The 27,963-nt window shown below is 49.0% G+C and overlaps 4 protein-coding genes across 10 annotated transcripts; 3 read left to right on the top strand and 1 right to left on the bottom strand.

The window, feature by feature from the left end:
- Nucleotides 1-1,913: 1,913 nt before the first annotated feature.
- GNB3 (G protein subunit beta 3) lies at nt 1,914-5,979 on the top strand (the record flags this gene model as incomplete). Of its 2 annotated transcripts, none has more annotated exons than XM_079549775.1 (9): nt 1,914-1,970; nt 2,510-2,548; nt 2,714-2,820; nt 2,932-2,995; nt 3,120-3,282; nt 3,381-3,444; nt 3,899-4,100; nt 4,867-5,083; nt 5,873-5,979. In XM_079549775.1, 9 exons carry the CDS (start codon nt 1,914-1,916, stop codon nt 5,977-5,979), a joined length of 1,020 nt encoding a protein of 339 aa, XP_079405901.1. The 2 variants fall into 2 exon arrangements, with proteins under 2 accessions (XP_079405901.1, XP_079405900.1); XM_079549774.1 differs by having other exon boundaries at nt 3,381-3,447.
- Nucleotides 5,980-7,287: 1,308 nt separating this feature from the next.
- Nucleotides 7,288-9,076, bottom strand: CDCA3 (cell division cycle associated 3; the record flags this gene model as incomplete). 2 transcript variants are annotated; one of them, XM_079537379.1, is made up of 5 exons in its annotated part: nt 7,288-7,425; nt 7,800-7,921; nt 8,489-8,695; nt 8,764-8,884; nt 8,957-9,076. In XM_079537379.1, the coding sequence occupies 5 exons, from the start codon at nt 9,074-9,076 to the stop codon at nt 7,288-7,290; spliced, it is 708 nt and encodes a 235-aa protein (XP_079393505.1). The 2 variants fall into 2 exon arrangements, with proteins under 2 accessions (XP_079393505.1, XP_079393506.1); XM_079537380.1 differs by lacking the exon at nt 8,489-8,695.
- A 416-nt stretch (nt 9,077-9,492) lies between these two features.
- On the top strand, nt 9,493-24,039 carry USP5 (ubiquitin specific peptidase 5; the record flags this gene model as incomplete). Of its 5 annotated transcripts, none has more annotated exons than XM_079545413.1 (20): nt 9,493-9,600; nt 10,846-10,971; nt 11,302-11,368; nt 14,708-14,841; nt 15,093-15,238; nt 15,552-15,736; nt 16,253-16,347; nt 16,830-17,023; nt 17,175-17,246; nt 18,459-18,540; nt 18,738-18,863; nt 19,300-19,453; nt 19,869-20,043; nt 21,446-21,534; nt 21,740-21,862; nt 22,437-22,580; nt 22,710-22,855; nt 22,935-23,088; nt 23,691-23,775; nt 23,946-24,039. In XM_079545413.1, 20 exons carry the CDS (start codon nt 9,493-9,495, stop codon nt 24,037-24,039), a joined length of 2,499 nt encoding a protein of 832 aa, XP_079401539.1. The 5 variants fall into 5 exon arrangements, with proteins under 5 accessions (XP_079401539.1, XP_079401538.1, XP_079401542.1 ...); XM_079545412.1 differs by having other exon boundaries at nt 21,740-21,931; XM_079545416.1 differs by lacking the exon at nt 10,846-10,971.
- Nucleotides 24,040-24,865: 826 nt separating this feature from the next.
- TPI1 (triosephosphate isomerase 1) lies at nt 24,866-27,725 on the top strand (the record flags this gene model as incomplete). The annotated part of the gene is made up of 7 exons (XM_079549602.1): nt 24,866-24,977; nt 25,771-25,894; nt 25,989-26,073; nt 26,209-26,341; nt 26,568-26,653; nt 26,801-26,888; nt 27,165-27,725. The coding sequence occupies 7 exons, from the start codon at nt 24,866-24,868 to the stop codon at nt 27,281-27,283; spliced, it is 747 nt and encodes a 248-aa protein (XP_079405728.1). The 3' UTR covers nt 27,284-27,725.
- Nucleotides 27,726-27,963: the final 238 nt, after the last annotated feature.

The following is a 27,963-nucleotide window of genomic DNA, read 5'->3' as shown; positions in this document are numbered from 1 at the left end:
GTTTTCAGGACATTATTCTTTGTTCCACCTTTGGCTCCCTTTGTTCCACCTCTGGGAGCAATATCGTCACCACTGCTCTGTCAAGAGAAAGAGAAAACAGTGGCAAGGGGCTAGCTCAGGTGCTGATCTCCCCCCCATCATTCTATGCAGCTGAGTCTGACAGCCCTAAGCCACCACTAGGATGCATTCCTTAGGCTCTGACATGGTGTCCCTGGGCCTGCACCCTGCTCCCTAACCATGCGTGGTACAGGCAGCAGGCAAGGGGCAGCCATGCTGTAATGCTGTTCAGGCTTGCAGGCAGCTGGTACGAGACTTCCTCTGCAAAGAGTAGTCTGAAAAATCCTCTCCTTAGGATAAATACCTGCCTCCTGGGAGCTGAGGGAAACCTGCATCTCGCTCAGCAAACTCTGACCAAGCAGAATTTAATCCTGCTTGAAGCAGCAAAAGACAGAGCTGCTTAGGGGAAGGGATTCTGAAGAGAAAATCAAAGAGTTCATGAGGAGCAACTATATAAAAATGGTAAGCAAAATTGGGATTCAGGAGCTGTCAATGCCTGGGGAGTGCCCACAGCCAGAGAGCAGCCTGGCATGGAGAAAGCAAGGCCTTTGGGCAACAGGCCAGAGCAGGATGGAATGCTATGGCTCACAGAGGGTAGCAGTAGTTCTGCAGGTCCTTGGAGTCTTACAGGCCTTGGACAAAGTGCCAGCTTTAAGGATGAACACCTAAAACATTTCTGGACACACATTCCTACCAAGGAGAAAGACTGAAATAATAAAGACCATATTTGTCTACAAGAGTGAAGATGTCAGAACCACTGGTGGAGTTTTAAGCATACCAAATGGAAAAGAGAGAACAAAACTGAGATGTTGTTCAATCATATAGTGTAGCTGTAACTTGAACATGAATTGCAGTTCTGGTTCATTGCCCTCTCTATGCAAGCGTATCATCTATGCTCTGTAAACAACTGAAAAGTGCTCAGAGAACAGCAGAGGTGATGGGATGCAACAGTTTACATGTAAGGAATGACTAATTGTGCTCTGCGATGGGCATATCATAGATATGAATATGACAATAGAATGATAGAATAGATATGATAGATATATGATAGAATAGATATTTATCTATTCACCTCAGCATCACTCAGATACAATTCTGAGTGATGCTGAGGTGAATAGAGACCATTTATTTGCAGATTCTTTCGACTGAAAAGAACCTCCAAGTGGAACTAGTGCCTTCTGGGTGTATCAGAACCAGGAACTTCTTCATAAAGCATGCTACTGAGTTGTGGAATTCCTCACCACTGTGCACTGAAGATACTAAACTTTGACTATGGTACAAAAAGTGACAGGACAACTGTGTAGAAAACCTGTGAAAGCCTTGCATATCATATATGCTGCCACTAGCTTTGGAAGCTAGTGAAAAACTGGGCTAGGAAAACAGGAGAAATACCACTACCTGCTTATGCTAATCTCAGATTCCTCCCGAGGTGTCCACATTATTATTATTATTATTATTATTTATTAGTTTTATTTTATTTAAACTAGAAGGGAACTTTGTTAGAGCAATCCCTCAGTTTCCTTGATGGAGGACTGGTGAGCACTGCCTGTTGATGCAAGTGCAGCAGAACTTCAGCAAGAAGTTCTTCAGCTTCTCAGTGTTCATGTAAGCAGGACACAAGACCAAAAGGGTGTTTGATGAGGTCTAGCATGACCTTCCCAAACGCTAAGGGCATTGACTGGGTACAGTGAGACATTTCAGTCGTTCAACCAAAAATCAGCCTCTATCAGAGACACCTGCATTTCCATAACTGAGCAGTCTTATTGTTGGCCTTTCTACCTCACATCTCTCTCCCTTAATTTGTCTTCCCAGATTCAAGGTTGCCCACGTGGAAAAGCCACCTCTAGCTCAGAAAGATGGGAGAAATGGAACAGATGAAGCAGGAGGCTGAGCAGCTGAAGAAGCAGATTGCGGTAACGCTGGCAATAGTCATGAAACTGCTGGCAGAGTGTCTATCCCTTGTGTCTAAGTCTCCAACTTGGAGCTGAGCTTTCTCCAAGTACATCCTTGGAGCCTTCTGCAACACCGCACAGCCCTCTATGTACTAATGGAGATCTTCCTAGTATGGAGGGAGGGATTGGAAGGAAAAGTAGACAACAAGGGGGAGAATGGAATGGACACTGACATCATGACTGCAGAAGAGCAAAGACTAATTCATCTCCAGACCTCTGTCTGTGGGGGCAGCTGGTGTTCTGTCAGGCTGGAGGATTCATGGAAAAGGTGTTGCATGGGGAACTGGGCAGCCTTAGACTCACCTCTCTACTGCTTGTTTGACTGGTGCTGAGCAGCCCTTATCACAGAGCAGGAACTCCCTGTGCTGGGTACAATACAAACTAAGCAAAACTCCTATCCATTTTAAATGAGACTGTAGGGAAGGCCTCTGAATTTTACTTGCTGTTGCCTCCGTCACACACCTTTTTTTCTGTCTCATCCACTCTTGTCTCTCCTCCAGGATGCCCGGAAAGCTTGTGCAGACACAACACTTGCTCAGGTAAGGGCCAGGACTGATTGGGCAGGTTAACATGCATGAGGTCAGCTAGCATCACTTCCAAGGGGACTCTCCAGGTTGGAAGCAATTAGGAAGCAGGGATAGGGAGGCAGTACAGCTCCTGTTGGTCCCAGATTAATTCTTTCCCTCCCCCTGCTCTTTCCTCAGATTGTGTCTGGAATGGAGGTTGTCGGCCGCATTCAGATGCGGACCCGAAGGACTCTGCGTGGTCACTTGGCCAAGATCTACGCCATGCACTGGTCAACAGACTCCAAGTGAGAAAGATGCTGCTGATCTGCTGGGTGCTTGGCAGCACGTAGATATAGAGAGCAAGAAGGCTCTGGCAAAGAAAGACCTACTAACACAATCTTGTTCCTTTCTTGCAGACTACTGGTCAGTGCCTCACAAGATGGGAAACTGATTGTGTGGGACACATACACAACTAACAAGGTAAGAGTCATGTGGCTGCAGAAAACTGGGATGGGATGTGGGATTGGAACCCTTCAGATGCCCTCGCCCTGCTCTCCCATCTCCTCTGCTGCCAGAGGCCAGACATGGTTTCTTGTCCTCCCAGGTTCACGCCATCCCTTTGCGTTCCTCCTGGGTCATGACCTGTGCCTATGCACCCTCAGGTAATTTTGTGGCCTGCGGGGGCCTTGACAACATGTGCTCCATCTACAACCTCAAGACGCGTGAAGGCAATGTCAAAGTGAGCAGGGAACTCTCAGCTCATACGGGTGGGTGTTCTGCCTTTCAGCGGCCTGGGTGCCTCTGCTTCCAAATCTCACTCTTCTAGCCCTGCTCTGTCTCATATTCATTGGTTCCTGCTCCCCAGGTTACCTCTCCTGCTGCCGGTTTCTTGATGACAACAGTATTGTGACTAGCTCTGGAGATACCACGTGGTAAGTGTTATCTTATTGACACGAGCAGCCACAGGCACTGAAAACTCACACTGGTCCCATCATATACTGTATTTTGGGAGAACTCTGCCTCATGGTGGTGTGTGATCTCAGGTGCAGACTCTCTGCAACCCCTTTGGCTCTTCTGGCTGAACACATGGTGCTCTTTCTGCAGCATCTTTCTTTCCACTTTATGTAAGGATGTTTTACCTGAAGGCCATAAAGAGCAACTCAAGAAGCCAGACTCATTGCTCTGCAGCTGCTGTTTTTCCCTGTGCAGGTTGGGTCTATAAAATACAGGTCTATCGGTGAAACAGGTCTATACTTCCACTCATCTCATGTGGTAGCCAGGCCCATGACTTCCCTCCTTTTCCTTGCAAGCAGAACAACTCTTTAAGCCAGCTAACAGCACTGTATGGCCTTGTCTGGCTCTGACAAGTTCTCTCTTCCACAGTGCACTCTGGGACATTGAGACAGGGCAGCAGAAGACCGTTTTCCTGGGTCACACTGGAGACTGTATGAGCTTGGCAGTTTCCCCAGACTTCAAACTGTTCATCTCTGGAGCCTGTGATGCCACTGCCAAACTGTGGGACGTGCGGGAGGGTACCTGCCGCCAGACATTCTCAGGGCATGAGTCTGACATCAATGCCATCTGCGTACGTATGCCATCTGTGTGGTAGAGGGGGAAAAAAGAAAAAAGAGGATGGGCCAGCAATGAAATAGTCTCAGGTCAAGGTTGAGAGAGGCTGTCAGTCACATCAGGAACAAGGGTCTTGGGATTCAGCCTGAAGCAAAGAGGGCTTGAGTTCAGGTTGGGGGCTGGTTCTTCCCAGGCACTGGGGCACCAAAGCACCTGCCATTCTTCAAACCTGGCTTGGACCCAGCCAGTACACTGTCATCTGTGGAGCTCAGCACGATAACACGTGTTTATGCTGCTTTGCTTGTACCAGCTGTTGGGAACCTCAGCTTCAGCATGGTCTAGGAGCCTTGACAGAAGACACAAGTGAGGTAGCTGGAATATCTAATTAAGCTGAAGGTCTCGTCTTCAGCTTGTAGGGGTGGTAACTTGGGATCACAAGATTATCTGAAGAGGAACTCTTTATGTAAGGCAGCAGAGAGATCTGGGAAAGTATCCACCATAGAGGCAAGGATTCAAACCAGAGCCCTAGAGGTGACAGAACAGTATACAATGTCATCTCTTTCTGCTAATTAAATGGGTCTGCTGGCTTCCTGCAATGTACAGCTTCTCTCACCTGACACGTGGTTATTCTTCTGCCACACCTGTGTAGCTTGATTTTTGCTCTGGGGGCTGGGGTAGGACACACCCAAGAAGCACTTATGAGAAGGTGGCTTCCTGATGGTTAGCAGAGAGGTGAAAATCCATAAAAACAGCCTCATTAAAATCCGATGTGCCCTTCACAGTTCTTCCCTAATGGCGAAGCCATCTGCACTGGCTCAGATGATGCCACCTGCCGCCTCTTTGACCTCCGGGCAGACCAGGAGCTCATAGTGTACTCTCACGAAAGCATCATCTGCGGAATCACATCAGTCGCCTTCTCCCGCAGCGGGCGCCTCTTGCTTGCTGGATATGATGACTTCAATTGCAACATCTGGGACTCCCTGAAAGCAGAACGTGTGGGTGAGTGGCTCTTTCATTCTCTGCAGAGGTCTTCTATCCCTACCAAAGAAAGGAAAAGCAATGTATCCCTAATTTTTCTGAAAGGGACACATCCTATACCAACCAAAACTCAGCAGTGCTTTCTTATGCTTAAATAATAAATAAACTATCTTGCGAAATGTTGGCTTTAATGTTAATCAGGTCAAGGCTTTAAACAAGTTTTTCAGAGGGGAAAAGTGTCAATATTCCTCTTAGCTAAACTGCTCTCAAACATCAGTATTATTTCATACATTCTTACAGCGCTGCACGGTGGCCAGGCACCAAGCTGAGCATGGACCTGGGCTTCTATCCAGTAGCTTTGGATGTTCTGATGCAAAGGATACGCCTAGTTACTATCTTTCTTCCAGACGTGGCTCCTAGTCCCCCAAAACTTATCACAGCCCACATTTGATCTCCAAAAGCATTGCTCTTTTAGTTTCGTCAAGGACACCTTCCTTTCTTAGCCTTACAATGGCTCTGTGGTGAAAACAGTTGGCAACGATCTCTTGCATTGAGGATGCTTTTAGCTGGACCTTCTTAAGAACATTGCTCCTTGGCCAGATACCCTAGTTGTACACCATGCACAAATGTTCTTCTGCACACTTCCTCTGATTAGCCAGGTACAGATTGCTAATCACGTTTTGCGGGAACAGAATGATGCATAAGAGACGGGGTACACAGACTGTGGGGAAAGCACTCAGCTCAGTTAAGCCTTTTGCCTTCTCTCAGCCCTATTTCTTCTACTGATTTCTCATCATCTTCTCCCATCAGGAATCCTTTCTGGCCACGACAACAGGGTGAGCTGCTTGGGTGTTACTGCAGATGGCATGGCTGTTGCCACTGGCTCCTGGGACAGCTTCCTCAAGATTTGGAACTAAGGACAGCAGAGGAGAGAGAAAGAACAGCGGAAGCATGGCCCACAGCAACCGCGTCATCAGCCAAGCACAACAGAAACACCCACTTGTCACTCTCACTTCTCTCTACACACAGGTTGCTTACAGGGGTCTCCTAGAGTGAAAGGGGAAGGAGGGGGAGCACACACACTGGCTGTTCTCTCTAACTCTAAGTAAGCCTAAATTCTTGCAGGCTTGAAGACCTACAAAACACATCAGTTATATCTCTGGACTTTCCAGTACAGCTCAAACACTGCATCTTCCTCCAAACACCACCACCCACATTTGGTATCCAGCCCTTGGAGGACCCCTCATTCAACACCTCTGTCCTAGACCTTTGATTTAACTATACCTAGCTTCTGTGGGGCTGTCATACTTCTGCAGGCAGCCTCAGAGATGTACTAGGCTTGAGATTTATAACATGCAACCCTTACCAAGCAGGTAGTGTAACTTGGGCTCACTTTCTATTGGGAAAAACCTTAAGACTTATCTATGGATAAATGGGGGGAAAAAAATAGCCCTCAGACCTTCCAGACTATCAGAGAATGTTTTATTTATTCTTGTTTGCTTCTTGCTGTTTCTTCTCTTTTTGCCTCATTCCTATATTGTGCAGTGACCCTGTCTAACCAGTAGCCATCAGCCACCGCTTTCATGTCTGTTCTAGGTCTCCATAGTCCAGGCAAATAAAGAAAGCTGACATAAGCACCACAGACTGTTATTTCCAGAGCCACTCTTCTCCTGTGAACACTCTCTTGATTCTCTCTCTAAAGAATGTATTCTTTTAAGTCCACAAGGAACGTGTTCCTCTGTTGTTTTGTTGAGAATAGCCCCATTTGTCCAGAAGTTCACTGCTCTGAGTTAGAATGGGGCACTGAAATTATATCCCTGCAAGCCTTGGAGATCTGTAACAGTTTAAATCTCTCAGCTCAGGAGATAGCTGAGCATCAGAGCTAATGGAAAGCTGACATATTAGTCCCTTAAACTTAGAATAAAAGAAGACACACATACTGGACAAGCAGAATGCTCCTACTGCCACCTCAGATACAGAGTATCAAACACCAGCTAAGTTTTAAGATTAATTTATTTACTATAAGAACTATACAGTCAGCACAGCCTACAGAGAACCAAAGCCTGTACATATATGAATATACATAAGGTTAAGAGTATTATCTTCCCAACAGAAAAAGGTGAAGATAAATCATGAGTCTGGAGTCTTAGTTGATTTCAGGATTTCCCAGTCCTAGAGGACTCTCTGAAAAGAGAATTACAGGAAGATTTTTGGAAAAGAAATCTCTAGTTCTCCACAAAAGGACACTGTTGGTTTTCTTTGTTTAAATCACTCCAAGCACAGTTCCCAGCTTTGAGGTTCCTGCTCAGATCCACTGCCACATCCTTCTCTCCAGGGTTCTCCCCCAGTATGTGCTTCTTAACCTACAGAAGGAAAAAAATGATTGTAAAATACAAACTGAGTTATTCAACTCTCAGTAAAATACGTAAGCCATTTTCAGGCCATCCACCTTTGATGGAATATCTGGCACTCTAATGTAAGAGTACAGGATTTTCATAGAAAATAAAGAGAGGATGCACTGGAAGGGAGTAATATTGTGGTAGAGTTGGGAATACAGATATGGAACAAGATTTGAGAGGGATCTAGGCATAAGATCATCCCATATAAGCATTCTCAGGATATCACCAGGCTCTACAGGTTTGGGAGACCATAGTTCCAGCCTGTGGCTATACAAAAAATGGAGAGATTTGTTATTTCAGCCCCTTCCCCTCCCACAGTATGAAGCACTGAGATTTACCTGACGTTGGACAGGAGCACTGGGGGAATTATCGTCTTGTAGGATACTGAAGGGAGAACGGACAATCCCACCAGAGGTTGCCAAGATCTTGTTGCTGGCCTTGCGTCTTGCATGCTTGTTCACTGAGAAGCAAAGGAAACAAGTCAATGTGTCACAACAAGGCTAAATGGTCCTGGATTTTACGTGCTTCCTGGCATGATCTCATACATGTTATCCAGAAGGTAAGAGGATCAGAACGAGACAAAGGCAGAGGCTGGCAGGGACCTCTGGATCTATCTGACCATGCTCTGCTCCAGCAGGGACACCGAGGGCTGAGTGCCAAGAACCACAATTGGGTGGGTATTAGAGATCTCCAGGGAGAGCCCAGAGCCTGTGGGCAACCCATGCCAGGGCACCATCACCAGCACAGCACAGAAGCACTGCCTGGTGTTCAGAGAGAACCCTACTGTTCTCTCTCATGAACTCTCTGGTTCGTGCCCATTGCTTCTAGTCCTGACAGTGGGCAACGCTGATAAGAGCCCGGCTCTGTCCTCTGTGCACCCTCCTCTGGGGTGTAACTCTTCAATCCTTGAGAGAACTCATTTAGAGAAGTAGTCCCCAGCCTGCCAGCTAGAAGAACCGTTGGAGACCGCTTGCTCCAGCACACACCCCGCCCCACACAGCCCTTCAGCCACCCCCAAGGGGCTCACCAGAGGCCAGGCCGGGCCCGGCACAGCGGTGCGGCCGCAGGGTCGCCTCGCAGCCGGGCTCGGGGCCCCTGTCGGGCCGCAGCTCCGCGGCGCCCCGCAGGGCTGGCTCTTCACTCGCGCGCGCTGCTGCGGGTGGCGGAGGCTCCGGGGGCGCGGTGTCGACGGCGAAGGCCTCTCCGAGCTGCCTGACCAGGCACTCCACGCTGTCTGCGGGGGAAGAGACAGCGCTCAGCCCACACCGGGAATAGGCCCCGGGGAGACGGCCCGGCACTCACCGCTCTGCGTGTCCTTCATAGGCGTGCGGGATATGCCGGGCGTCGGCGAGCGTGGGTCGGCGTCCTGAGCGCCTGCCTGGGCAGGCCCGGGCTGGGGGCTGCCGGCGGGGGAGCTCACCACCTGCGGGAGGACAGCGGGCGCTGAGGGGCCGCGGAGAGCCGTGAGGAGGGAGGAAAGGGGGAAACGCTGTACCTCAATGGGGGTGCGCAGGATGCCGGCACTCGGGGAGCGCGGATCGCTAACGTGAGCCAGGTGGCGGTTGCGGAGGGGACCGGGCACGGGAGTGGTAGGAGCACTACCCGAGGCGCCCATAGCGGCGGGCGTGGAGCCGCGCGGTGCCCAGCCGGCGGCGCTGCCGCGATTCAAATCTCCCGCTCGGCCGCGGTGGCGCCGCCCCATTGGTCCCCGCCCGGAATAGGGCCCCGCCTCCGATCCCGCCCCGTGCCCGCCCCCGCCCCGCCTCCTGCTTTCTGTCGATCTGCGTGAGACTCCGCCCCACGCCGCGACGCCATTGGCTGAGGAACTCGGCAGGGCCGCCCGTGACGGCTGAAGGGCGGCTGCGATTGGCCGAGACGGCCGGCTCGAGCGGCAGGTGGGCGGGGCAACCGTCTCCAGGCCACGTTACGGGCGTGCCCGCGCGGCACGGGATTGGCCAGAGACCTTACGAGCACGCGGGACTGCGATTGGTCAGGGTGGGGCCGCGGGCGGAGCTGCAGTGAGCCGCTGTCATGGCGGAGCTGAGCGAAGCGCTGCTCTCGGTGTTGCCGTCCATCCGGGTGCCTAAGGCCGGCGACCGGGTCCACAAGGACGAGTGCGCCTTCTCCTTCGACACACCGGTAAGCTCGCCCCGAGGCCGACCTCCGCGGCCGGCCGGGCTGCTCCCCGCTCCCACCCGTTCTCAGCCCACCCGGGCGCCGGGGGTGCCGCCCGCGCGGGGCGCCATGGGATTTGTGGTTCCCCGGCTGCCGGGGCCGTGTGCGGCCCGGCGCGGCGCAGGGCCGTCCGAGACTACAGCCCCCGACGTGCCTCGCGGCGCACCCCTCCCGGCCGCGGAGCGCTGGGGGCTGTAGTACCCGGCCGGAGCGGGCGTGGGCAGCTCGTCGGCCCCTCGCCCGCCGCGGAGTATGCCGGGGGCTGTAGTCGGGCGGGGGGCGCTGCCCGTTGGCCTGGCGGCGTCACGCGGCCCCGCGGGCGGGGGCGAGCCGGTGCTGTGTCACTAAGATGGCAGTGGGCGTCTCCGCGGCCCTCTCCACACCGGTGTCGGCGTCCCCGCGCCTCTTTCCCGAGCCGGCCTGGGTGGGCCTAGGGACGGGCGACTGCCCCTCGGTCTCCTCCGCAGGGGATGTGCCGGAGCCCTCGGGAGAAAGGCGCTGCCCTCCGAAGGTGGAGGCTCTTTGGGAAACAAAACCCCACCCCCTGGCCCGGCTTCCCTGCTGAGCCCCGCGCAGTGCCAGTCCCTGTGCTCTTGCCCTGTCTGCCCACTCTCTGCATTTGGATCCCTGCCCGCTTCGGCTTAAGGCCGGTATCTTTGCTGAGGTGTCTTCGTGCTTCTGGGGTGAGCAGGGCTCACCTGTAGCCAGTACAGAGTTCCTCACAAGCTTTTGCGTGCAACAGTGAAAACAAGCAGTGGTGTGCTGGCCTTCCCTGTGCTGTGGCCTGGCAGAGCTCCCCATGGCCACGGGAGCTGTGCCTGCAGGCAGGGTGGCACAGCTGCACTGGGAGTGGTTATGCCACGTTCTGACTGTGTGAACGATGCATGCTGCAGGCCTCTGGTGGGGCATCCTCCTCACCCTCCTGGGGATCTTGCTCAGACATCACAGGTTGGGTATCATCCTGCTGTGTGTGAGGAGTCATCTGGGTTTACCTGTATATCACCCTATAGGAGCACCTATCCTGGGACAGCCAGAGCAGGGCTTGCCAGCTTAGCTCAGATCAGTTACTAAATAACTGATATATAGCGATGAACTATTGCCGTTATTTAATCAGTAGTTGATAGCATTCCAAGAGGTACCTTCTGTCCTAACTGTTGGAATGGCATTCTTTGCTGTCTCCCTTCAGTTTTTCTCTCCCCTTCCTTCCAGGAGTCTGATGGCGGCTTATATATCTGCATGAACACGTTCCTGGGCTTTGGGAAGCAGTATGTGGAAAAGCATTACCAGAAAACAGGCCAGCGGGTCTATCTGCACCTCAAAAGAACACGTAAACCGGTATAAATAAAATAAATAAAAACAAGGTGGCAGTACTGAAAAATAATAGAAGTCATACTTGTTCTGAAACTGGGAGGTGGGAGATGTCTCGGTGTTAAATCAGGTATAGAGTTTTTCCTTCTGAGTTATCAATGATGTTTTTCTTGGTGAGTTGGGATTCGCTAGACCTTCAGCTCTGCTGATGTTGAGCTGTTGTACCTAGCTGTTGGCCCAAGTAGTTACTGCCAGCCCTCTTGCCGTCTTTGCAGTAGCTTAACTCCAATCCTTAATGCTTGCCACAGCATGTCTGTCCCTCTAACTCTCTAACCCTATTTCTTCTCAATGAAATAGAAGGAAGAAGATGCTAATTCCAGTGCTGGGGACCCCCCAAGGAAGAAACCAACTCGCTTGGCTATTGGTAAGGAGGTGCTTGTGTACCATATATTTCTTGTCACTTTGGATCAGTCTTTTGAAGCTGCTTGGCTTCATGGCACATTTCCGTTCCCCTTCCTCTTCTAAGCTAGCTATGGTAGTGCCCCCAACTGAATTCAAATGTAATGTCTTCTAGTATGTCATAGGTAGGCAGTTACTGCAGAGCAGATGTTGTGATGGTAGTTTTGCTCTGCATTCAAACTTGTAGCATGTTTTCTGTAGGTAGGTAGTCTTTGTCTCCTCTCTGAACTCATTATGCCCGATAGAGCTTGGTCCCATACGGGTCTGTTATTTAATACAGATGTATCTAGTGAGGGGTTGGAGTAAGTCTGAAAAAATAAAAATAAAGTTTCCAGCAGAAATATTTCTTCTGAGAAATTTAACTAGTGGTATTTGTATAGAACAGGAAGGAATTGCCGATAAGTGCTGTAGGAACACTTTGGGTTAGACAGTTTCTTGAAATATGAAGCTGATACTGGAGGAAATACACAAAAACTTAAAATGCTGGAACTGCTCCAAAAGTAATGCCTCTTATTTTATTATTTTGGCCCACAAAATCAGAAGTGGATGTTGGTGGCATGGCAGTAGATGTTGAACCTTTCCACCAATATCCCATTACATTTTGTTGCTATGTGACAGATGGCAGCCGAGGGGCAGTCTAACAAAATGGTATCTGACATGGAGGTGCAAAGAAACGAAAATATGTCACTGAATTTCTCCCTGTGAAAAAATGGCGCGCTGAATTGATATTCAGTGACACTTGCTAAACTTTTATGGGAGCCACGCTGTGGATGTGAATACTGTGAGGAGGTAGGTGGTGCATTTCAGCAGTGACAACAACAACAGTATGTTACCTCCACTGGTACAGGTTTTTAGGATCGCAGCAGGTAGGCATTTGTTCATTGCTGGCAAAAAATACATAGCTAATGGTGAGTGTTGAAAAGTAGTGTTTTATAGCTGAGAATTTGCTCTATCAAGTAATGTTATTGTGGTCTTTGTACTTGTTGTAGTTTCCATGGAAATAAATAGAAGGTATTACTTTTGGAGCAACCTACACATTAAGAGCAAGTCCTTTTTCAGGAGAACAGTGCTGATGTTCTGTCACTTTTTTTTGCACCAACTGAAAAGCTGTCATAGGAATCAGAGAAGATGCTGCATATTTGGAGCACTATCAGCTAGCAGTTTCTTAGGCATTATGGAGCAGAGGATGGGAACATTTTTATCAGTAACATTTTTGTGGGTTGCTGGAGGTTGACCACTACAGGGAAATCCAGAACTTGTACTAAGCAGGTCTTGCTTCTTAGTCACTTTTTCCCTAGCTGTGCCATTGCATAGCAGAAGCCTTGTGAGAAGAAACCTCACTGCTGCTATTGCTGCTTTGGGAGATATTCGTCCCAATCTGCTTTGTGAGTTATTTCTGCATCCTCAGTTCTGCAAAGATCTTGAGACAAGTTTTCACTGGATCAGAGAATAGTTGCCAGTTATAACATCATAGTGGATGAATGAAGCAGAAGAAAATAAAAAAAAGTAATAGCTTTGTAGTTGAGGCAATGATCTCAGACTTGAAGAGGGTTTTTTTTCTGTTTTGGGGACAGATTTCGGCTCTGTTGTAGCTCAAGTGTAGTGGTGGATTAATGCAGACATAGAGGAGGGTTTTGAAAGTATAGGAAAGATTTAGGAACAAAATATAGCTGCATATGGTCTCTCTGTACCTCAGCCTCCCACTCCATGAAAAAACTGCCAGTAGTAGCGCTTGCCCTCCATGCCACTCTGTTGATAGAAAGACTCTTGTGGAGGTTGTGATGCTGAGATAGAGCCATGAAGGCAGCAGGCCTCCTGGGGCAAGTTTGTGCATATATATGGGGTAGAAAAGGGGTGGGAAACAGTCTGCCAGCTGAGGACCCTTTTCCTCATCTGGAGCCTCAGGAGGTTCGTGTAATGCCTCAGGGGACTTTGAGCAGTCTGTTTTTCTTTGCTTAGAGTTCAGGAGCTGTATGATATCCTGAGATTGTGTACTGTTTTGCTCCATGAAGTGATGACAGATCTCTCTGGGATGTGCTGAAGAGGTGCAGGAGAGAATTATTTGAGCAGGTTGTTGCATGATGCTTACGACTTCTCAGAAATTTTTAAAACGACTTGGGCTTGCAGCATTTGCATTCTTACGTGGCAGATCTTGCATAGTCTAAACACTGTAGGTATCTGTGGTGAGAAGTGCAGGAGATATTGTAGGAACCAGATGTTCTTGTCAGTGATGTTTTATCAAATGCAGTAATGATTCTCAGAATTGTCACCTCCAGAATTCCTGAGGCAGGGGCATTAAAGACTTCCAGCAAAAACTCATATTCCCTTCAACGGTTTGTTGCAGAGATTTATTGCATCCACAGCATGCAATTTTCAAATAAAGGAAATGCAGTAAAAAAAAACCATGGAGGTTTAAGGTTGTCAATAAGCAACATGCTTTCAGCCCTGTTTCCTTCTGGAATGTAAAGTGTGAGCTCTTGCAGAACAGGAAAAGCCAAGAGGTTTTTTGTGAGAACATTAGAGAACCAGAGCCTTCCCTCCACTGCACATGTAGCTTCTCAGTGACTCTGCCTGTGACAAGGGGGTTGAAACTAGATAATCTGTAAGGTCCTTTTCAACCCAGGCCATTTTATGATTCTATTCTATGACTCTTGACGACTTGCAAGTAATCTGTTGTGTATTGAACCTCCATTTCTGTTGCAGCCTCTTGAAAGCATGGCTAGATGGGCAAGAGAAAATACCAGTACTGTGCCTTTCCTAAGGCTTTTTGTGTGTAATTCTGGGTGTTGTGCTCCCAGAAGAACTGCTAGTTCTCTGTATTTGAGTTCAGGACATTGATTTTTCTTTTTTGGAAGTGGCAAGAAGCAGAGCCAGGCTCCTTGAGGATGCAGACAGACTAGTCCTTCATGCTGGATTGGAACACTATCTCTTCCTACACATCTCCATGTGTGATCCGAGGTGCACTGTGACGGATAAACAGCAGTCTTTTGTCATGGCCCTGTTGTGGTCACTCTGTAGAACACGTCTGTTTTTTCCAGTTGTAGTCAGGGTCTCGAGTTTCTTTAAGAGCAATTGTAAAAGTAGCTGACAAAAGCACACCTGTTGTCACTAGGCTTATATTTCCTCCTGTGAGGTCCGTACCTGCAGCAGGAATGTTGGGAGGTAGACATGAAGAAAGATTGTGGAACACTGGTTTAGAATTTTGCCTTAGTCATGATTCTTTATTTCGTGTAAGCTACAGGTGAAGAAGTGTTGGAAACTATTTAGTTCTTATCTCTTGCCACAATGTTTTTTCTTTCTGTAGGTGTAGAAGGTGGATTTGACATCACAGAGGAAAAGTTTGAATATGATGAAGATGTAAAAATAGTGATTCTCCCGGAACATTTGGATATTCCCCGTGATGGGCTGGAGGGACTACCTGACATGGTCAAAGACAGGGTATGTTTGGGTGGAGGGTGATGTTTTTTACTAGCAGGGAGGCAATGAAGCATTGCTATGAGAGAGCTGCGGGATTATTCTACAGTCATATAAATTACTTAAACAGTGCTTTTATAGTATGGAGCCTAGTTTATGACCAAATACTGTCTTTCTGTGAATGACTTGCAGTTCTGAAAGTAAATGTAGAGTGCTGTAGCAGTGGAAGTTTCTTCTCTTGCATTCCGCATTGTTTTTCTTGCTCTTCTGACTAGATTGCCAGTGCGGTTGAAGCCATCCTTACGGCAGACTCAGCTTCCCGGAAGCAGGAGGTGCAGGCTTGGGATGGGGAGGTTCGACGTGTTTCTAAACACGCTTTTTCCCTGCACCAACTTCAGAATGATGTCCGCATCCCACCATGGTGAGCACAGTACTGACATTTGCTGTATCGTTCTGTGTCCCAGATGCGCCCTGATCATCTTCCTCTCCTGTCCCAGAAGATGAGATTTCCTCTCTGGGGCCCTGCCCTGTGTGTGAGTGTGCCTTGTGTAAATACAAGACCGGGGGCAAACTAAGGTATTTCAGGATGCTCAGCATTCTGAATTACAAGATAAATGAGATCACAGAAACTTTTGCTCATACTGTGATCAGTGGGTAGCAATGGAGAGGGCTTAGGAGATAGAACCCAAAGGTTTTTACCCTAACAGCACTTTTCCTCTATTCCTTGTCAACAGTGGCTGGAAGTGCAGCAAGTGTGACATGAGGGAGAACCTGTGGCTGAACATGACCGATGGAGCCATCCTCTGCGGCCGGCGCTATTTTGATGGCAGTGGAGGCAACAATCATGCAGTGGAGCACTACCGGGAAACTGGCTACCCACTGGCTGTGAAACTGGGAACAATTACTCCTGATGGGGCTGGTGAGAAAGGGGGATCTAGCAAGGGTTATAGATGGTAGGCACTGCTCAGGATGACTTTGGTCTCTGACAAGGTAAAGGAGGGAGGATTTCAAGGCTGATCCTGCCCACGATATGACCTGGAACATGCAGTATCAATCTATCATGAGCTTTCCCATCTCCCACCCTGACCTGCCTCTTGTGGCAGACAAAGAACCATCTGATTAAATCTTCTCTCACTTGTAATCTGAAAGCTTTTAGAACAGTTATCCAGCTTTCTCTCTTATTTTAAGTAGTGAGACATCTATCAAGGATTTTTTGTGTCTAAAACCTGAGGGTATAGCACAGTAACCCTTTCCTCAATCCAGGTATACAATCTCAGTATTCTATGTGTTGTACTACTCTCCTGAAGAGAGAAAAGAGAGGAAAGTCCAAGTGCTCAGTTTGTCAAAACTCCCAGTTCTGAGCACCCAGATATCTTCATCCAGAGTGAATTTTAGATCACGGGCCATGATTATTTTCCCCTGTGTTTCTGCATAGATGTCTACTCATACGATGAGGATGACATGGTCTTGGATCCCAACTTGGCAGAGCACCTCGCTCACTTTGGGATTGACATGCTCAAGATGCAAAAGGTGAGGGGCTATTGCTGTGCAGACCTAGAGGGGGAGAGAAGAAACTAAGTTTTCTTAGCTGGATCCCAACTTTCTGTGGCTGCACAGAGCCATTCCTGATGAAGAAACAGTGTTTTATTTATCAAACAGAAAGTTGCCATGTCCGCCTCTCCCATTGCCTTTTTTGCCTTTCTTTCTTGTCCAGTAGTTTCATTTCACTGTGGCTCTGTGTCAGTACTTTTGGCAGGAAGGTGCCCACACCTCTAGCTGTGCTCCCTAGATTTATTGTTAATTTGTAATTTTCATGCTCCTTTTAAGAAAATGCCTTGGATTTCTCTCATATTTCATAGCATTCCTCCTTCTGTCCCAAGTACTTAAATATTTGAAAAGAATTCTCATATCTTCTTTTCACATTTTGTTTCTCTACTGCATTGCCCTTTTCACACCTCAGTTGTTCTCTTAAGTTGTCTTTGAAGGTTTTCTCCTGTTCTTTCCCTCCACAGACAGACAAGACAATGACAGAACTGGAAATAGATATGAATCAACGTATTGGGGAGTGGGAGCTCATCCAGGAGTCTGGTGTGCAGCTCAAGCCCCTCTATGGGCCCGGGTACACTGGTATCCGTAACCTGGGCAACAGTTGCTACCTCAATTCTGTGATGCAGGTGCTGTTCAGTATCCCAGACTTCCAGAGAAAGTAAGTGAGCCTAATCACTCTTTTCCATTGACCTGGGATCTCCTGGCACCAGTACAAAGAGCTGGGAGCTTCTGTTGCAGGAATCAGGCTCAGAACTGTCTTTGCTAGATGAATCCATATGTCTCTTAGATTGCTCTGGTTTGTTCTGCAGGTATGTGGACAAGCTGGAGAAGATATTCCAAAACGCACCTTCGGATCCCACACAGGACTTCAGCACACAAGTGTACGTAGACTTTTGGTGAGAGAAGGAAGGCTGAAGCTGCCTGGGTGTATCCCTTCTGCATTGCTACAGGTTTCTCCCTCAAGCCTTGCCTCTCTGTTTCCGTGTTCATCACCAGACACACTGGTCTTCTGTGATCAATAGGGATCTAAGCCAAGAAAGATATGCTGAATGTCCTAGATGGAGAAAGCAGGGTTTATCTCAGTGCTCCTGGGGACTCTCAAACCTATGATGTGAGGGATGCAGTACCATATGTTACCACGAGGGGATTTCTGGTAGGCGTATTCTGTCTGCGTAACAGCTTCTTTGCAGAAAGGTTTGCTTTCTGCAGAGGAAGAAGATGGCTAAGAGCAAAGAGATACATAGATTTAGAAAGAAACATCACTCTCAGTGGGTAGTTTATATATGCTTAAAGAGACTTCCTGCAACAGGTATGGAAGAAGGAGCACGGGTTTTCAGAGGGCGCTTCATTTAAATACATTGCTTTGCTTTTGCATCTGCATTAAAACAGCAAAGCAGTATATGGAGGCTTGGGATAAAGGAAAGGAAGGTAGCATTTGTGGAAGAGAATCCAGAGGTAAGCAAAGATTCCAAATTCTAAAGCCTGGGGTTAGGTGTTCAGTTAGGAGGAAACTGAGACAGCCTGGGCTAGTATTGGTAGTGTTTGGTTCCAGACAAATGGCAACAGTGATGGGAAAGAATTGGAGTGAAGTGGAAGAACAGGAGGATCTGGGTGTGGGAAGAAATCACTTGAGCTTTGCTATTGTCCATTAAGTGCCTCATGGAGTTATTCTTAACCTTCCCCTTGGGAAACTGTGATCAGGCAATTTCACTGTGTCCTGTTGTCTCTTGTGCTGTCAGTTAGATACACTGCTACTTTAGCCACGTCAGGCTGCAGTATAGCTTGGCTGCTGAGCAGCTGCTGTGTTGCCCAGCACTGGCGACCCTTCTGTGAGGAAAGGGAAGCTGTTCCTTTTTGCTCTCCCCACTGTACAAGCAGTGGTTGAAAATGTTGACCAGAAGTCCAAGTAACTTTCCTGTGGATGATGTCTCATGGGCCCAGAGGGATCAGACCAAGATAAGGTGATCTTAGCTGATGCAGTTGAGAAAGCCAATCTCTGTGAGAATTCCAGCCATGTCACTGTTGAAGTTGGACAGGTTTCTGTGGCTCCCAGAGTGTGTGGAGTTTGACACTGACAGACTTTGTCATTACAGAGCCAAACTGGGTCATGGTCTGCTATCTGGGGAATATTCAAAGCCAGCTTCTGCAGAAGGAGAACAGCAGCCTGATCAGAAGGTGAGATCTGGATATGGTTCCCACATGGTGTGTGTTAAATGGGGGAGGAGGAGGGAGAACCATTTCTGAAGATATGTCCTGGGGTTTGTACCATGGCCCCATCATACAAAGAGCATGGCTAAGAGTAGAGTGTTGCATACGAGGGAACATGTTTGGTACATTATGAACACCTCCTTCTTCCACCTTGTTATTTGCAGGGTGTACAAAATGGCATTGCTCCACGCATGTTTAAGTCCCTCATTGGGAAGGGACACCCAGAATTTTCCACTAACCGGCAGCAGGATGCCCAGGAATTCTTTCTGCATTTCATCAACATGGTGGAGGTAATGGCTGAGTTTTATTTCTCTGAGTTTGGAAAAGCCTGGCTTTTTTTCTTGCTGTAACATGGCATGAGATGTACATGTGAGAAGCTGGCAAATGGAGCAGAAAGAGGGAGAGAATAAAAGGAAAAAGGGGCAGCTGGCACCTGTGGGAACAGAGAAAGAGACATGTTTGCCATGTTTTCGGGGCTGATTCCCAAGAGATTCCTCCTAGCAAGGGCGCAGATGGAGATGTAAAATTCAGTTTAGGAGTTAGAATGGCATGCGTTCCCACGATCACAGAAGATGTCTGTAGGTTCCTCTTTGCTTTTCCTGTGGACGGGGTGTAGAAATGAATACTCTTTCACCATGTCTTGTGTGGGACTGCTGCTGCTGCTGTAGATCGTTATTTCTGCCATTCTGATGCCATATCCATCCTTGTAATCTCTCCCTCTTTCAGAGGAACTGCCGCAGCTCGGAGAACCCTAATGAGGTCTTCCGTTTTCTGGTGGAGGAGAAGCTGAAGTGTCTGGCCACAGAAAAGGTGAAATACACCCAGCGTGTGGACTACATCATGCAGCTGCCAGTACCCATGGATGCTGCGCTCAACAAAGGTTAGTGATATGTCCTAGCCAGGATAGCAGCATACATTATGTCAGGTATCATGCTTTTCTTACGGAACTCCTTAAATGGGAAAGAGACTTCCTCAAGCTATTTCTCTGCCACTTCTGAAGCCAAATTCTTCACCTGGTCTTCTAGGATTGGGCTCATTTCTTTAGTGGTGTGACAGTGATGTCCCTCTAGAGCCTTTCCCTCCTACACTTCAAGCTGGGCTGTGGTTTAGCAGCAAAGCAGAACTGCAGAAGCAGAATAGTGCTTGCAGTTGCCAGCTTTGTGCTCCGTTCTTGAGAATGCGTATCCATGTATCTGTAGGCCCATTCAGCCTCTGGGTGTAGGTTACACAATTGCTTTATTTGTACCTAGAGGTTGTCCTTGACTCCTGTACTTTATTCTCCTTTATTCTCTCAGATGAACTACTGGAATATGAGGAGAAGAAGCGGCAGGCAGAGGAAGAGAAGCAGCCACTGCCTGACCTGGTGCGAGCCAAGGTGCCTTTCAGCTCCTGCCTAGAGGCCTATGGAGCTCCAGAGCAGGTGGATGATTTCTGGAGCACAGCCTTGCAGGCCAAGTCTGTGGCTCTCAAGTGAGTGTGTGGGGGTTTCTAACTTGCCAGGCTATGGTGAGTGGGCTGCAGCCGCATCTCAGGGGGACTTGTTTTCATCGCCCGGAGAAGGCGATGCATTACTGAAGAGCATTCCCACAGCTCTTCAGTCCTCCAGATCTTTGTCCGTAGAACATGGAAGCAGAAGGGAACCAGTCCATCAGTGCTGGAGTGTAATCCCCTGAAGGATTACGGTGGGCAGAACAACAGTGCTAGTGTGACGTCCTTGCCATCAGATTTCAGTTGCTGAGAGGCTATGAAAATACAGTGACATCCCAGAAAATTGGCAGCTTTTATTCTAAATGCAGTTTAGCTGTAAAATTAGTACTGACGAGTATGGCAACACCAGTTCTGCGTGGTCTCCAGAATGTCTTTAAGGGAAGCTTTTTAGCTGCTAAGGTTTGAGTAAAATGCTGAGCATAACAAACACCTGGGTTAAAGTATGCTAACTTAAGTGCTAATAGCAGAGCTTTAAAGAACAGCTGTAATTTGTCACACTGCCAGCAGCACATGTCACAATGGTGCAAAGGTGTAGTGAGAAGAACACAAGCTTAAGCACCTTCCTTCTGTGATGCTACTGGCTGTCCTGCAGTGAAAGAGTAGTTGTCAAAGAACCCAGTAAATCCATAGAATGGGACCTTTTTTTTCCTAACAAATGTACTATTATTAAGCAATAGCTACTAAAAATGAACAGTAAAACATACGGTTTGAAAAATAATGTTTTGCTTTTAAATAGTGAGTTGTGTTCAAAAGCTTTGTTAGAATTAGCATTGAATATATACTGCTTAAATTAATTCTACCGCATGTTAAGATTATTCTGGTAATATCTGTCTCTCTTAATGTTGCTTCTCCCTTCACAAAGGTTCCCCTCTGTTTTGGAGATGCCAAACACCCTTTCCCTCAAACTGTGACTAAATAATGTTCAATCAAATCAAGTCCCTGTCAGCTTAAGACTTGCCTCTTCTGCTTCATAGCTGAAGAAGTGCTTTTGCACTTGAAAGCTTATCACTTTCTGCGGCTTTATCTGTTGGTCTAATAAAAGATTTTATTTCTTGTGTTCCATAAGAATAATAGTTTAATTAACTCCTAAAATCTGAGTCAGCTTGTAAAATGCATGATTGGGAGATAAAGAATGTACTGTGTTTCCTTATCCCCCAAGATTTTGTAAATGCTTTATTCCACCTAATCTGGTCAGAGAACCTGCTTTAGAAATTGTTTGGTGTTTAACAAACTTTAAGCTCAGCCTAGGAGAGTTGTACAGATTTGTCCCTGCCTTAGGACATGCCTCCACCTTACTGTTTGTTAGTTGATTTCTTGAATCAACTAGATGCCCTCAGTCACTGCTAACAAAGTATAAACTGGCTGTTACGTTAATGTCTTTCAGAACAACGCGGTTCGCCTCTTTCCCAGATTATCTGGTGATTCAGATCAAGAAATTCACTTTTGGTCTGGATTGGGTGCCCAAAAAGCTTGGTAAGAAGGACAAGAAGTCCAAGCATATAGGTACAAGGTGTCATAAATGGGTATTGTGATCCTTGCTCCATAGAGGAAAGTAACAACCCCAAAAGGATCTGCAGGCTAGCATGTTGTGTCCCCAGTGACTTGCCCTTCTAGAACTCCCAATGGAGTCTTCTGTTTCTGCCTGTGTGTCAGACTGAGCAAACACCCTGTCTTGTAGATGTCTCCATTGAAATGCCAGAGGAGCTGGATATCTCTGCACTGCAGGGAATGGGGCTGCAGGATGGAGAAGAAGAAATGCCAGACATTGCACCCCCACTGGTGACACCAGATGAGCCCAAAGGTAGCCTGGGGTTCTATGGCAACGAGGACGACGACTCCTTCTGCTCCCCTCACTTCTCCTCTCCAACATGTTAGTGATTCTCCTCCTCTCTTCCTGATGCCTGATTCATTTCCTTGCTCTCCTTGTCTTGTCTCCTATCCTAGTGGTTTCAGACTTTTCCTGTCCCTCTGTCTGTGAATATCAGCTGCCTCCCTTGCATGTAAGGGTGTTATGCAGGGGAGTTTGTTAATTCCCTTACTGTGGGAGATGAGAAGGTGGCATGTCTTGTGCATGTAGAAGGGGCAGATCTGAGATTTACACAAGATTTGACTGGCAGAGAAGTATTTTACGTAGACAAACCACAGCACAGGGCAGGGTTTGAATGCTAGGAAATGGCCAGTGCTGCTGAGTTAATGAGGTGAACGAATCCTTGTGTTCCCTGGAGTGCATGTGTGTGAAACCACATTTTTGAATAAAGTGTGATGAGGAGAGCAGGGAGTGAAGAAATGGCTTGGGAAGCTGTATGAGACTGCACAAAATGGTGCAGGCATGGCTTGGGTGGGAGCGGGTGGCTCTAATCTCTGTTTTCTCACAGCCCCCATGTTGGATGAGTCAGTGATTATCCAGCTAGTGGAGATGGGCTTTCCCATGGATGCTTGCCGCAAAGCAGTGTATTACACAGGGAACAGTGGGGTTGAAGCTGCCATGAACTGGGTCATGTCACACATGGATGATCCAGGTATGAGACCACATGGCCATGGAGAAACTTACTGCATCTGGGTCACTGTCTCACTTCTTGTCCCACTGCAACAGGGAAAAACCTCAGACTGTATCCCTTCTGGGGGCTGTGTTTTGTTTTCTGCTGCAGATTTTGCTAACCCGTTAGTTCTCCCTGGATCCAGTGGACCAGGGTCGACTATTGCCTGTCCAGACCCTCCATCGGAAGACAGTGTGGCCACCATTGTCTCCATGGGCTTCTCCCGGGACCAGGCTATGAAAGCACTTAGAGCAACGGTGAGGAGCACAGGTGACATCAAAGCAAAACAATTTTCTCAGGAATAGGCATTTGCAAGTCTTTTCCTTTGCCTTCCAGAACAACAGCCTGGAGCGTGCAGTGGATTGGATCTTTAGTCACATTGATGACCTTGATGCAGAAGCTGCCATGGATATCTCAGAGGGGCGCTCAGCAGCAGAGTCCATCTCTGAATCTGTTCCTGTTGGTCCTAAAGTGCGCAATGGGCCTGGAAGTGAGTTCCAAGCAAAATGAATACAGGCTTTGGGGTGCAAGCTCATCCAATCTAATCAATGCAGTAAATCCATAGGTTTTAGTGGCAGCAGCTCCCACAGAGCTGAATGGGTAGGAGTGGGGAGGAAAAGGAGAAGGGTGGCAGTGTAGGGCCTGAACCCTTCAGCATGGGAATTAGTTGGAAGCTGATAAGAGTGAGGCCAAGAAGGTGCTGTTAAATGAAAGGCAGGAAGGATTGTAGTTCTTTCCCCCATATTCTGATCTTTGGTCTCATTGAGAAACTGAGTTCCAATCCATTTGCAGAGCTCTAACGCCAATGCAGTTTTGCCCTGGACTCTATAGGGAGGTGGAATTCCTGCCACTACCCATTCAGCTTACCTGAGCCAAATGAGCTTGGAAGAGAAAAGGCTCAGTGGAAGTCGTCATCTCATGTTTCCTTGTACCTTTGGCCTCAAGTCAGTCACACTTGACTGGGACCCATTTTTAAGTTAGTACCTAGGAGAGCTTCCGTCAGATCTCACATCAGGAATTCTCTAGAAGGCCTCGCACAGGTCTGTGGTGCCTTTCCACTTTATCTGATACCTCTTCTCTTTTCCTCACAAGAATATCAGCTGTTCGCCTTCATCAGCCACATGGGCACTTCGACTATGTGCGGTCACTATGTTTGTCACATCAAGAAAGATGGCAGGTAAGAGGATTTTGACAAAAGGGGTCTCTGAAGTACAGCTTTAAGCCACTGTTCTGCCCTGTTTCTTCAGAGGTGATGGTGGACAGAGAGAAGCAAGCTGGCAAAAAGGCTCACGTAGCATCTTTGCCATACGATAGCATTCCTGAGCTTCCCCCTTTTGTGTGTTGCAGGTGGGTGATCTACAATGACCAGAAGGTCTGTGCTTCTGAGAAGCCCCCCAAGGATCTGGGCTACATCTACTTCTATCAGCGGATTCCCAGCTAGAACATCCTCTTGCTGTGTGTGGAGGGGGGGAAAGTGGGCCGTAGGCAAGGAAGGGGAGGGGTGGGGGCAGTCAGAGCAGGGTCCGCCTCCCCTGCTCCTCTTACCCGCTCTGCCCTTCCTGCCCTCGCTGTGGGACGCACGGGGAGCTGAGTTCCACGACGGGCTGGGGCTGGAGCCCCCGGGGACGGGAGCGAAGGGGAGTCGGAGGGTGGACATACGTGTTTCTGTGGGACGTACCTTCACTACCCGCACCCCGCTGCGCAGCCCTTGGCTTTGCTGCTGGGGGGACGGCAGCTCCTTGCTTCCCGCAGGGACAGGGCACGTGCGTGTGTGTGGCTCGGGCGGCGCTTTCTGCCTGTCCTCCCAGCGAGGGGGCAGCACGGGAAGCAGCGCGGGCCGTGAGCGGTGCCCCCTCCCTGCGTGCCCTTCACATGCCAAAATACACGAGGGACAAAATAAAAGTCGAAATAAGTCCCGGTTGACGTGTTCTGTGTAGCCGGGGCCCCGCGAGCCGAAATTCGGGCACTGCCGCGGTACGAGCTTCCCTATGGAGAAAGGAGATGGCGTGGGTCTCTTGCGGGAGGGGCGCGGAGCTTCCGTGCGGGCCCCGCGCTCATCGCAGCTTCGGAGGAGCCGCCGCAGGCATCTCCGAGCGCAGGCCGCCCGGCTGCCGAGGCCCCGGGGGGGTGGGGGAGCTACCGGGGGGCGGGGCTACCAGGGGGCGGGGCCTCGCGCCCTGCCGGCTTATAAAACCGGCCGCCGCAGGCTGCGTGCTGTCGCCGACCTTCGTCTGTGTCGCTGCTGGTTCTCACCCGTCGCCTCCGCCATGGCTCCCAGGAAGTTCTTCGTGGGTGGCAACTGGAAGATGAACGGCGACAAGAAGAGCTTGGGCGAGCTCATCCACACGCTGAATGGCGCCAAGCTCTCGGCCGACACCGGTGAGGGAGGGCGCGGCCGCGGCCGCACGTAGCTCACGTCCCGCGCGGCGGGGCCCGGCCGGGGCACGGGAAATGTCAGGGGGCGGCGGGGCCGAAACTTAACCCCGTGGCGGGGCTAAAAATACCGCGACACCGGATCCCGGCCGCTGAAGGGCACCGCATCCCCCCCCACCGCCGGATGCGGGCGGTCTCCGTCCACCGGGGCGGCGGGGATCTGCGGGCCCGGCCCGGAGAGGAGAGCCTGCGGCGGGCGGTGGGGCTCTCCGGGCTGTCCCTCGCGCGGAGCTCCTGTCCCCGAGGCCTCGTCCCTGCGGCCACGGCCTGCCGCCCTACCCCGCGCCAGGGTTCGGGGGCGCGATATTTGGGCTGAGATCACCGCGCTGTGGAGCGGGTTCCAGCGGCGTGCCTAGCTGATGCCCGGCTGAAATCCACGTGTAACCCGACGCTGCCCTTTTCTCCCCGGTTCAGCCTTGAGGCCGGACAAGATTCCTGCCTGGTTTCTCGGCTGGGATGTTTCCAAGGGACCCGGTGTGAACTGGCTGGAAGCCTGGCTCTCTGCCCGACTCCCCCCTTTCTGACCCCTGGAATGAGTTTCCCCTCTGCTGTCGAGTCATCAGATAGTAGGGAGGATGTTCCTACTCTGTGGGTCCCCCAAATGTCAGCGAGGGCAGGCTGAGCCTCCACCAAGTGGGGGAGGGGGAAGGGTAGCCTCTCAGGGCTGGGCCACAGGGCCAAAGGTTGCATGTGGTTTCTATCCTTTGGCCTTCTGATGGGTGACCCTTCTGCCTTACAGAGGTGGTTTGTGGAGCCCCTTCAATCTACCTTGATTTTGCCCGCCAGAAGCTTGATGCAAAGATTGGAGTTGCAGCACAAAACTGTTACAAGGTACCAAAGGGTGCTTTCACAGGAGAGATCAGGTGAGTCCAAAGTGAAGATTTAAGCCAGCATTGCTTTGCAAAGTGAATTTTCTGTGGAGATGTGAGTCAATACCTTCATTTGCTTTCTCATCAGTCCAGCAATGATCAAAGATATTGGAGCTGCGTGGGTTATCCTGGGCCACTCAGAGCGGAGACATGTTTTTGGAGAGTCTGATGAGGTGAGAGACTCTGGAGTGGAGAGGTGGTACCAAACACATAATTCTGTGAAGGCTGGAGGAGTGAGCAGTTCATGGGAAAGGTAGGTACAGGAGGAGGTCTGACTGCCACTTACCTTATTTCTCTTCCATCCCCAGTTGATTGGGCAGAAGGTGGCTCATGCTCTTGCTGAGGGCCTTGGTGTCATTGCCTGCATTGGGGAGAAGCTGGATGAGAGAGAAGCTGGCATCACGGAGAAGGTGGTCTTTGAACAGACCAAAGCTATTGCTGGTAAGGGAAGAAAATTGACTTTTTTCTTTGGACAGCTGGGAAATGGCCATTTTGGCCATAAATGTCTGTTCCTGGCCTTCCTTAAAGGCTTTCAAAGATATTGCTACAAATGTTAATGAACAGTGGTCATGTTATTAAAAGGTCTGCATGTTCCAGGAAACTTTCCAGATCTACCCTTCCCAACATGAGGTATTGTAATCATGTTTACTTTCTTCTCTTCCCTCAGATAACGTGAAGGACTGGCATAAGGTGGTTCTTGCCTATGAGCCAGTTTGGGCTATTGGAACTGGCAAAACTGCTACTCCCCAACAGGTATTAGCAAGGGAAAGGTGGCTGATAAAATGGCTGTCTGACCTTGCTCGAGAGGTCTCCCTGAAGATGGAGCAAGGCAGTTCCTTCTTTGGAAGGGAGTTGTAGGCAGGATGGTTCGGACCAGTTCCTATTTCTGTTTCATTGCAGGCTCAGGAAGTTCATGAGAAGCTGAGGGGCTGGCTCAAAAGCCATGTGTCTGATGCTGTTGCTCAGTCAACTAGGATTATCTATGGAGGTAAATGAGTCTGTAGTTTCTTTGAGGCTGAACTTAATTTTTTTTTTTTTTTTTTTTGCTTGCTGCTGTTGTACAGCATGCTCTGCTCTGCTCTGCTGATGAGGAAACATAAGACGAGCAGAGCATGAAGAACCACTTACTAGCTTTTTTAGGTGAATGGGAGATGGTCTCACAATTTACAGAATAAGAGGTGGCTAGTACCTTGCAGGTTTATCTCTGTGTTATTGCCATTTTGGGTTTGCCACATCTGAACTCTTAATCCTGTTCCCTCTTTAGGTTCAGTCACTGGTGCCAACTGTAAGGAACTGGCCTCTCAGCATGATGTAGATGGCTTCCTTGTTGGTGGGGCTTCTCTCAAGCCAGAGTTTGTGGATATTATCAATGCAAAACATTAAAGCAGCCTGTGAGGAGCAGTCCCTTACGGTTAAGAGCAAGAAACTGAAGCAAGAAGGGACCTTTTGTTGCACGTGTCTCGGTACAGAGGCTTCTTCTGAGGCTTTCCCCCACCACCACAATCATTGTTCTAGCTGTGCTGCTAACTCCCATCACCTCGTTGGAGTCCCATTAGTGTGAGCCCATCTCAGCAGTGTCTCCTTTCTGAACTGGCAAAATCCTTGGTTATCTGTTGAGCTGTTAGAGCCCACAGTCAACTTGGCCATTGCCTCTCTCTCTTTGCAGCCCTGCAGGGAGGGAGGGCCACTAGTACTGAGGGGAGGAAAAAGGAACCACCATCTTCTGCATCCTTCAGCTCCATCTGCAAGGAGCCTGGCAGCTTAGACCCTTGTGAGACACCTTACCTCACCAATGTCCTGTATTGAACAATAAATGAAAAGGAAAAAAGTGTGTCCTGTTTCTTATTCAGAAGCAGTTAAGGGCAAGGTGTAAACAGATGAGCTGGAGTACTTTGGGGAGAGCTAGCTGCAGAGAGGGCAGTATGTTTGGGTGTTCTGTCTTTGTGAAGTTTTAGGGAGGGGTGAATGTATTTTTGATCGTTACTTTTTTTTTTTTTTTTTCTTCTTATACCCCTCCATTTCCTTGTTGCTCCAACAAGCGTTGCACAAGTGCAGTGTGTGTC

Source organism: Tetrao urogallus, assembly GCF_951394365.1.
Source record: "Tetrao urogallus genome assembly, chromosome: 1".
Classification (NCBI taxonomy): Eukaryota; Metazoa; Chordata; class Aves; order Galliformes; family Phasianidae; genus Tetrao; species Tetrao urogallus.
The sequence above is the reverse complement of the archived record's forward strand: the minus strand, read 5'-3'. Positions and strand labels throughout refer to the sequence as shown.